Source organism: Daucus carota, chromosome 3 (genome assembly GCF_001625215.2).
Source record: "Daucus carota subsp. sativus chromosome 3, DH1 v3.0, whole genome shotgun sequence".
In the NCBI taxonomy this organism is placed as follows: Eukaryota; Viridiplantae; Streptophyta; class Magnoliopsida; order Apiales; family Apiaceae; genus Daucus; species Daucus carota.
In genome coordinates this window covers 36,950,813-36,959,978 of record NC_030383.2, presented here as the reverse complement: position 1 = coordinate 36,959,978, position 9,166 = coordinate 36,950,813, and the positions used below count along the sequence as shown (strand labels likewise).

At 37.9% G+C, this 9,166-nt stretch overlaps 3 protein-coding genes across 4 annotated transcripts; 2 read left to right on the top strand and 1 right to left on the bottom strand.

Moving 5' to 3' along the window:
• The first annotated feature begins 387 nt into the window (after positions 1 to 387).
• LOC108211663 (phosphatidylinositol:ceramide inositolphosphotransferase 2) lies at positions 388 to 4,374 on the top strand. 2 transcript variants are annotated; one of them, XM_017383319.2, is made up of 12 exons: positions 388 to 890; positions 978 to 1,067; positions 1,463 to 1,549; positions 1,652 to 1,720; positions 2,001 to 2,081; positions 2,787 to 2,858; positions 3,011 to 3,068; positions 3,180 to 3,282; positions 3,444 to 3,539; positions 3,632 to 3,678; positions 3,779 to 3,888; positions 4,060 to 4,374. In XM_017383319.2, the coding sequence occupies exons 1-12, from the start codon at positions 858 to 860 to the stop codon at positions 4,138 to 4,140; spliced, it is 927 nt and encodes a 308-aa protein (XP_017238808.1). In that variant the 5' UTR covers positions 388 to 857; the 3' UTR covers positions 4,141 to 4,374. The 2 variants fall into 2 exon arrangements, with proteins under 2 accessions (XP_017238808.1, XP_063944744.1); XM_064088674.1 differs by lacking the exons at positions 3,444 to 3,539; positions 3,632 to 3,678; positions 3,779 to 3,888; positions 4,060 to 4,374 and having other exon boundaries at positions 712 to 890; positions 3,164 to 3,282.
• Positions 4,375 to 4,482: 108 nt separating this feature from the next.
• Positions 4,483 to 6,172, bottom strand: LOC108211662 (uncharacterized). Its single transcript, XM_017383318.2, has 3 exons — positions 5,938 to 6,172; positions 5,513 to 5,836; positions 4,483 to 5,333 (listed from the first exon to the last, which is right to left on the bottom strand). The coding sequence occupies exons 1-3, from the start codon at positions 6,002 to 6,004 to the stop codon at positions 4,690 to 4,692; spliced, it is 1,035 nt and encodes a 344-aa protein (XP_017238807.1). The 5' UTR covers positions 6,005 to 6,172; the 3' UTR covers positions 4,483 to 4,689.
• Positions 6,173 to 6,812: 640 nt separating this feature from the next.
• Positions 6,813 to 8,907, top strand: LOC108210663 (fructose-1,6-bisphosphatase 1, chloroplastic). Its single transcript, XM_017382044.2, has 4 exons — positions 6,813 to 7,341; positions 7,683 to 7,907; positions 8,159 to 8,665; positions 8,751 to 8,907. Exons 1-4 carry the CDS (start codon positions 6,907 to 6,909, stop codon positions 8,820 to 8,822), a joined length of 1,239 nt encoding a protein of 412 aa, XP_017237533.1. The 5' UTR covers positions 6,813 to 6,906; the 3' UTR covers positions 8,823 to 8,907.
• The last annotated feature ends 259 nt before the right edge of the window (positions 8,908 to 9,166 follow it).

Below are 9,166 nucleotides of genomic sequence, written 5' to 3'. Positions count from 1 at the left end.
CGGGAGAGATGGTATATAGAACTACAGAGACCGAGAGTCTGGAAGAGAAGCTACTCGAGATCCTAACAACAAAAGGACACCCGAAATAGAAAACCAAAAGCTCATAACTGATAGTAATTAATAGAGTAAGCTTTAAAAATAGAGAATAAATAAAAAAAATACAGAAATCAGACAATTTGCTAGGAAAACAGGGATATTGGAGGAAGGATTTTGTGATTGGAGGAAGGATTTTGGGAGCTGCCACGTCATCCATCCAGGAACCTCCTTCATGTAAAGATATAAAGATAAAGATTTCATTGGGCGGTTGGTGATACAAACAGCCTAATAAACAAGTTAAAAATGTTTAAACGTTTGCTTTATTCCTATCGTTACTTCCCTTGATGTACCAGTTCGTCTCTCAACTGTCGCTCCGTGTTCAACTCGTAGACAGTGGTGGACAATCAAATAACCGCGAGACTCGAAATCATACCTCCAACTCTCTCTCTCTCTCTCTCTCTCTCAGCTACACCTCTCTCCCTGCCTCTCTCTCTCTCTCTCTCTCTGTATTCTCTCTTTCAACTAAACCTCTCTCTCTCTCTCAACTACACCTCTCTCTCCCTCTCTCTCTGTATTCTCTCTTTTCAACTACACTTCTCTCTCCCTCTCCCATTTCTCAACAACACCCCTCATTTCTCTCAATTTGATCATCAAGATTCAAACTTTTGCATTTCCCAATTGCTAGTGGTCAAAAGATTCAATCTTGTGTTGTTTTCGAGATTCCTTAATCCGAAAAGATTTGATTTACACAACAGGGTGATGAATGGTTGGGTTTGTTTTGTAATGTAGTATGGCACTGCCTTTCTTGATTATACAACACGATGTCACTTTACATTGGCCGAGAGGCTTCTAAGGTATGTGTTCTATATCTGTTGTTTTGCTTTAGTTTTGTATGTCTTGTGATTATTTATTGATTCGGGTTGGTGGGCTGTTTTATGAAGCTATGGAAGAGAATTTGTGCAGAAACAACTACAGAAATCAACCTTTTGTTAGAAAATTGGAAGTATCTTCTTGGTGGTCTCATTGGTCAGGTAACCATTTTACTTTAAACTTATGTTTGTATTTTCTAAGGATGTTTTGTTCATGTGGTTTTATGGTTAAAAGGGCATTTATATGACTACATGCTTCATTGTTGTGAGCTAGTCCCCATGAAAGTAGATAATAAGTACACGAATTCATTGCTACATGAGCGGCTACATTAAGTATATGTTTTGTTTCACTGCTCAACTAGATACATTGAGTATATGGTACATTGAGTATGTTACTCTTGTTCAGTTTAAGGGATCACATTTGTAAATGTTATATTTTGTTTTTTTTTGTGATTAATTTGTTATATATGTGTGGAAATCTCTGTGGATAACTCTTATAATCAAGAAAGAGTCTTTATTTTTATGTTGATATAGTAAATTGGGTTTGTTCTATTTAGTACATACATGGAGTGGCTGCTCGAGGAGTTCACTTCATCCATCGACCAGGACCCTTGCTTCAAGATGCTGGCTTTTTCCTTCTGCCGGTTCGATTCGTTTCCCCCTTTTTAGTTTGGTTGGAATAATTACTGCCTGTAGCTTGGAATATATTAGTATCAGATGCTTTTTGTCTTACTAATTTACTACAGGAGCTTGGCCAAGAAAGAGGGTACGTCAGTGAGACTGTGTTCATCTTCATCTTTTTGTCCTTTTTCTTGGTAAGATTCTCTTTGCTTAGTGGAGGTCTTGATTTAGAATTTGATGTGAAGGGTGTAATTTTTTGTACGATATTTGGCTAGGCAGAAAAGTGACAATTGAAAAATTGATAAATATTCTATTATCTTGAAAACCTTAAGACCATGCATGATTAGTTCTAACACACCTAAAAATTCCATGTTGTTTGGGGCAATGGCTTTTATTTTGATAGTTGTGCTCCCTAGATTATGAGGTCTGTTGGTCTGGGATCTCTTTCTGACTGTTGGTTACGTTTTGCTGCAGTGGACTTTCCATCCGTTTATTTTCAAGAGCAAGAAGATCTACACAGTTCTTTTATGGTGCAGGGTCCTGGCCTTCTTAGTTGTAAGAAGTTTTGTTTGGGTGTACTTGGATAGTTGTTCTGTGAAATTATCCGTTGCACTTTATGTTGTTTAGATATAAATGTACATGGCTTATACACATTAATGTGTTCTTTATGAGTTTGTGACTAAGAATGAGTGCTATTGTTTGGAGACAGGTTTTATATTTTTGAGTCATTATCCAGATGTTCATCAGCTGCAATGCTACCATACCAGTGTCCTACAAAAAAAGCAAATATTTTATAGATTTCGTAAGCAGCAGTAGATATTTGTGAAATTTTTAGGTCTACGAACTTCTTGCATTCACAATCATACAAACGCAATTGATGTTGTCATTTATTGTATTTCATCTTCTCCCATTATACTATTACGTGGTATGCTAGTTCTATTTTTCTATGATTGAGCAATTGAGTTCCCCCCACGTGTTATTTTGCATAAAATTCTGAGTGATGTGCGCATTTTTGCCTTGTCAATAATTACTTATCATTTTTTACAGTGTCCTGATGCCTACTCTTAGCAGTAGTCTGTCATAGAATTTTGGACTTATAATATTATCTCCTGAGTGACTAATATTTTCCCTTCTATTGCTGGATGTGGTTCCTGAAAGGGTGCATATGCTAGTCCAATTTAAATGTTATTGTATTCCACTAGGACTGGTGTTTTATGCAGAGAACTGGTATCTTACAACAGCATCTCTATTTTTCTGTAGGTTAGTCAAACACTTCGAATCTTAACATTCTACTCTACTCAGCTTCCCGGGCCAAATTACCACTGCCGTGAGGTAAAACTTGTATATGATAAATCTTGCCTAAATAAGAACCTGATCTGAAATTGAACTTATTATTGTTTTACAGGTCAAAATCCTTTTTTTTAAAATTTAATTTGTCAATCTGGTATAGATGTTATATTTTAGCTTCGTTGTGCATCATGCAGGGGTCCAGATTTGCAACGCTACCACAACCAGACAGTATTTTGAAATATTTCATAATTAGTGAGTGTTTGTTTGTTTTCTTTTTATCTTTTTGCTTGGAATTTTTTTTTTTACAGCTCGAGTTGGTATATATTTACTTTTATGTGCTTATACAGTCTTCGAAATCTGCAGTTCCTAGTGGTGTGCTACATGGTTGTGGTGATTTGATTTTTTCATCTCATATGATCTTCACTCTAGTTTTTGTGCGAACATATCATAAGTATGGCACAAGAAGGTATATTTGAAAAGTCATGTAGCAAATTTAGTGAGATAATTCTTCAGTATACAATTGATATTGTTTGCACAACTGGTCAGACCTGCATTTTTGAGATCTGAGAAATACTGAAGTTGTGTGATTTTAAGCACTGAGCGAGCTTTTTAATGTTTTAATTGTAGGTTCGTAAAGCAGTGTGCTTGGTTAACAGCTGTAGTTCAGAGCCTCTTGATAATTGCATCCCGAAAGCATTATACAGTTGACGTGGTTGTGGCATGGTACATGTTTTTTCTATTTGTTTTCTAAATGTGTGTATTTTCAGCAGCATGTGGAAGCAATGTCTTGATTTTTTTCTAATCAATTGCTGCAGGTATACAGTCAACTTGGTAGTGTACTTTATTGATTCTAAATTACCCGGTAAGCATAAATATTCAACAACCTTTATGCTACGTATTTGTTATTGTGTCACGCCTTGGCTGTATGAATCCTATATTAAAAGTGATTTATATCTGTATAGAACTGCCTGATCGTGGTGCAGCTGCACTGCTTCCAGTGAGCAAGGAGAGCCGAACAAAAGAAGAGAATCATAAACTTCTGAATGGCAATGCTGGAGACCCCACAGATAGGGTATTGATCAATACTATCTGTAGCGCTTATCTTCTTATTGTGTAGATAACTATACTCATCTTCTTATTGTGTAAATAACTATCTTTAGACAACCGGAGTTCTTATTGTGCATATATCTTTATACATCAGAGGTTTTTCCTTGTGTTTTTAACATTTTTTTGTTCTGGACAGAGGTTGAGATCCCAAGTTAATGGCAAGGTTGTGGAAGACAGCAACACACTGCTTTCGGAAACAGTGCTGAATAGTGTATAAATGGCGGAAGCTGCTATTATAACAACTATTTTCTTTTTATAGCTTTGATTCCGAAGGAGTCGAAGACTGCAGACCAGATTACTAGTTCTAGGAGTATGCAGTATAGGTTTGCTATTAGGATATGAGTTTTTCGTTTCCAGAATCTCTGGCTCATCACTATGTGCATTTACATGTAACATGGATCATTCACTTGTTTCGATCTGCTTCATTGATAATCATTCACTTGTTTCGATCTGCTTCGACTACTAATACTATCACATGAGACTTGGTAATCAATGACAAGATTATAAGATGTGTGTAGTTTTTTCCTATGAAGCTATTGCGGAAACTTAGCTCACAATTCTGAATCAGAGACAAACGCATTCCATGTTATATAGCAAGAAGTATAGCTATGTTCCCTTTATATGAATTTCATATTTTCTTATACAAGTCTCCCTCTCTTGTCTATAGATAAAAGTATAGCTATAATCTTCTCATAGTACTCCCAAATTTCATTAGACAAATTCCCTTTTATAATAAACCAAGGTCCATGTTATTCTCAAGCTAATTTCAGTGGTAGATGGGGGCTGCTGCATCTTCCTCAACTTCGTCCATACTTGTTGAAGCGGAGGGAGATGGAGATGGAGCACCTTCTTCACCTTCAGCACTTTCACTTGAGGGAGGTGGAGCATAAGCCACGTCTCTGTATTCACCACTTAAAAGAGATGGCACATAATCATCAGTTTTAGCACTCTGACTCCAAGGAGATGGAGAATCATCTTCATTTTCAGCGGTTTCACTTGATGGAGCTGGAGCCAGAGCATCATCTTCACTTGAAGGAGCTGGAGCATCGTCTTCACTTTCACTTGAAGGAGCTGGAGCGTCGTCTTCACTTTCAGCACTTTCACTTGAAGGAGCTGGAGCATCGTCTTCACTTTCACTTGAAGGAGCTGGAGCGTCGTCTTCACTTTCAGCACTCTCACTTGAAGGAGCTGGAGCACCATCTTCATTTTCAGCACTTTCAACCGAAGGAGCTGGAGCTGGAGCAGGAGCAGGAGCAGGAGTTCCATTACTTTGACTTGAAGGAGATGGGGCATCTTCTTCAGTATCATAATTTGAACCCACAGCTCTAATGTGAACATAGTTCATTAAGACTTGCATTGCGCGATGAGGGTTAACTTTTTGTTCAGCACACAGATCAGGTAAAAATACCCCTGCATTCAAAGACCGAAAATCATAATACTTAATCACAGACAACGTAAAACTTTCTTAAAAACGATAGTTTTTCGTCTCACATGCAATATTTTTGAGGAGAAATTAACCATGATCTAAAAAAAAACGCGGAAATCTGCATGCATTGTGTAAACAGCAATATGCAGAAATGATAGGGTACCTTCTCCAGCAGCCAAATTGAAGTAAAGGTCGATAATGTTGGGACAGTTGTGGTAACAATAGTCAGAGCAGAGCTTCGCGGTGAATTGTGGCTCTAGCAACGAATCCGATGACATCCCCACCATGGTCCGATCAAGGCCACATGTATTAACACAAGCATCCGTCTCGATATGCTCTGCCATTCTCTGCACAATCACATCTGATGTTGTGCATTGATAGTCTAGCCCTTCCTTGGTCTCCGAATTCTCCAGCAAACATCTTTTCCCAGAAGATGATACCGAAAATGCACATACTTCCTTGGATAACTCCTCGCATATTATTTCCCCTGCACCATGATAAAAATGCAAATGATATTAGATTTATGTTTCTGTGTGAATGCGTGTGATTTTCTGTTAATATGAATCATGACGATTGCGCGATGATTACCTAGAGTTGTTCGAAGGAGGAGGGAAGCAAGGAAAAGAATCAATGGCAGTTTGTTTGAGGAAGACATGTTTTTTGGTTTATATTGAGGTTTTTGCTAATGTGTTTGGGAGATGGATTGAAGGCTGGAAGCTAGCTAGCTAGCCACGGAAGGGAGGAGCTAGCTTCGAGATGCCCCGGAGAGACAAATGAGATGATCAAGATGCATCTGAGGAGAAAATTGAGATGATTTGGGGATATATATATTCATAGATTTGAGTGACTAGATATAGGGATTGCTAATTTTAGATGCATGATAAGCAATTCTATATATAGAGTTGAGGTTACGTCAATGAAGGTTCCGAATCCCGTTAACCACATTTTTTCATATTTATATTTTGCAAACCTCCGGATACTATTTTCACAGGTTTACAGTTGACAACATGAAGGCTTCTATTCGACATTGTAAATTCGAAATGGCATGAGCCCATCCAAATAAAGTAAGAGATCGTTTGGAAACTTATATTTTATTTCAAATTATGGATTTGGAATATCATTTCAAATTCTCAAATTTATACTAATTTATGAATGTCTGGATTTCAAATTAAATCCATATTAAAATTCTCAAACAAGTTATTCGATCAAATCCAGAATTTCATTTGAAATTAAACAGACCATAAATAAAATGAAAAAGTATTTATGGAATGCTCAGCATATGCTTTTTAGCAATGTAACTCAAATCTAAAAACGATCCCGAAAATTGATTTCGACTAGAGCTTCACGTGTCACGGGTCCATGACAAAGTATTGCAATTTGCAAGTCCACTGCATTACACGCAAGCAAGATAAGCAGGACCCACGTAAGTGAAATGGCTACTAGCCTTACAATCCCTCACTGCATTCACCACACTCAATCCACACCAAAGAACAAATATCAGCAACATATCAACAAAATTTATCTCATCGAAAACTTAAAAAAAACAGAGCAGCCACTATGATTACAGGAACAGCAGCACCTCTGAAACTCCGGTGCATATCCAGCTCCCATTCCCTATCTTCCTTAACACCTTTCCAACAATGCAATTCACAAGCCAAGTCCCTGCTATCAGGCTCCCCAACCATCAAGAGAAAACCATCGACAGGAAGCGCAGTGAGGTGCATGGCCGTGGAGACGACAGTGACTAATACCGCGCCACCAAAGAAGAAGAGCTCCTACCAGATTGAGACCTTGACGGGGTGGTTACTCAAGCAAGAGATTGCTGGTGAGATTGATGCAGAGCTCACTATAGTACTGTCTAGTATTTCAATGGCTTGCAAGCAGATTGCTTCCCTGGTTCAGAGGGCTAGTATTTCGAATCTTACTGGCGTTCAAGGTGCTGTTAATATTCAAGGTGAAGACCAGAAAAAACTCGATGTTGTCTCCAATGAGGTTTGTAAAAAATTTATATTCCACTCCTTCAAATTTTTGTATTTGGTACTAAATATTAAAAATTCTGACATGAATTTGAGTAGCTGAAAAATGAAAGGAAATACTTTTGTGATTGCAGCAATTGCTTTCTATATTTTCTTCGTGTTTTCTGAAGTTGGTACTGTTCTACCATTGAACAAGAAAAATCGTATTGCTCCCCTGACCTTAAAATCTGGTTCCTCCGAAAAGTGTAACATTTAATTTTTGCATAGTTAGCTTAAGGGTAGCTTTAGAAGATTTTGATTTACAGATAAAATAGGGTACTGATGCATTAGCAATGCTAATTATGGTGTGGGGAACAGGTGTTTTCGAATTGCTTAAGGTCAAGTGGAAGGACAGGAATTATAGCATCAGAGGAAGAGGATGTGCCAGTTGCAGTAGAAGAAAGTTACTCTGGTAACTACATTGTGGTGTTTGATCCTCTTGACGGATCATCCAACATTGATGCTGCTGTTTCCACTGGATCCATTTTCGGAATTTACCACCCTAATGATGAGTGCCTTGTAAATATTGATGAAGATTCCACGGTAAGCAATGTAGTCGTAGTACTCAAACCAGAAATGACCATTTAATTGAATGAGCTTAATTGCCCTAGCGTACCTAATCCATGCGTCTTTAGTTGGAAATTGTACGATAAATATATAATGTTACGATTTGGCACTACCTGATAAGTAGCACAATGCAGCCTAAAATTGTAGTTTAACAGAGGATAAACCCTTAACCACTGGGCTATCCAATCGTGCTTAACTATCACTTACTTGTTTGTTGCACATTGCAGCTTGACAGCGAAACACAGAAGTGCATTGTGAGCGTATGCCAGCCAGGGACGAACCTTCTAGCTGCTGGATACTGCATGTACTCGAGCTCTGTGATATTTGTTCTGTCTATAGGCACAGGCGTCTATTCTTTCACCTTAGATCCCATGTATGGTGAATTCGTACTAACTCAAGAAAAGATCCAAATTCCAAAATCTGGAAAGATTTATTCGTTTAATGAAGGAAATTACCAGATGTGGGATGAAAAATTGAAAAAGTACATGGATGATCTTAAGGACCCTGGCCCAAGTGGCAAGCCATACTCAGCAAGGTACATTGGTAGTTTGGTTGGTGATTTCCATAGAACGCTTCTCTATGGTGGCATCTACGGGTATCCCAGAGACGCGAAGAGCAAGAATGGGAAGCTGAGGCTTTTATATGAGTGTGCACCAATGAGCTATCTGGTGGAACAAGCCGGAGGGAAAGGATCAGATGGTCACTCAAGGGTCCTTGATATTGTGCCAACTGAGGTGAGTTTCAAGTGTCTTTTGAGAGTATTAATCTAAATTTTTCTGTGCTTTTTATGCAATCTGAAATGTGTTGTTGTCTTGGCAGATTCATCAGCGAGTTCCCCTTTACATTGGCAGCACTGAGGAAGTGGAAAAATTGGAGAAGTACCTGGCCTAATCAAAAATATGATATTGTAAATGTGTTCTTGTTTCGAGAGAAGATCTCTAGCAGTTTTCAAGAAATTTAACTTTAAATAAAATTATGGAGTTGTTTGGCTTAATATAAAAGAAATGACTTATTGCAAAGATTAACGACTTAACAGTGTCGTTGGAAAATCAAAGGCAATTGAGGCATTAAAAAATTAAAATACAAACCCACATCACAACTCTTATTATCTTCTGTTGATGACATGAAGGGTCTTGATGAGTTACTAGTAATAGTACTCCCTCCGTCCCAGCCGTTTGTATACAAATGGTTGAGACACGGAGACCAAGAAATTGTGTAAGAAATGAGTAAAGTTG

Bases quoted from the DNA above. Each gene is read 5' to 3' on its own strand.
- LOC108211663 (XM_017383319.2), top strand. From the start codon at position 858: ATGTCACTTTACATTGGCCGAGAGGCTTCTAAG. The intron at 2,859-3,010 runs GTAAAACTTGTA...TGCATCATGCAG, and splicing joins CAAATTACCACTGCCGTGAG to GGGTCCAGATTTGCAACGCT. The intron at 3,889-4,059 runs GTATTGATCAAT...TGTTCTGGACAG, and splicing joins CTGGAGACCCCACAGATAGG to AGGTTGAGATCCCAAGTTAA.
- LOC108211662 (XM_017383318.2), bottom strand. From the start codon at position 6,004: ATGTCTTCCTCAAACAAACTGCCATTGATTCTTTTCCTTGCTTCCCTC. The intron at 5,837-5,937 runs GTAATCATCGCG...ATCATGGTGCAG, and splicing joins CCTCCTTCGAACAACTCTAG to GGGAAATAATATGCGAGGAG. The intron at 5,334-5,512 runs GTACCCTATCAT...CTTTGAATGCAG, and splicing joins CAATTTGGCTGCTGGAGAAG to GGGTATTTTTACCTGATCTG.
- LOC108210663 (XM_017382044.2), top strand. From the start codon at position 6,907: ATGATTACAGGAACAGCAGCACCTCTGAAACTCCGGTGCATATCCAGC. The intron at 7,342-7,682 runs GTTTGTAAAAAA...TGTGGGGAACAG, and splicing joins TCGATGTTGTCTCCAATGAG to GTGTTTTCGAATTGCTTAAG. The intron at 7,908-8,158 runs GTAAGCAATGTA...TGCACATTGCAG, and splicing joins ATATTGATGAAGATTCCACG to CTTGACAGCGAAACACAGAA.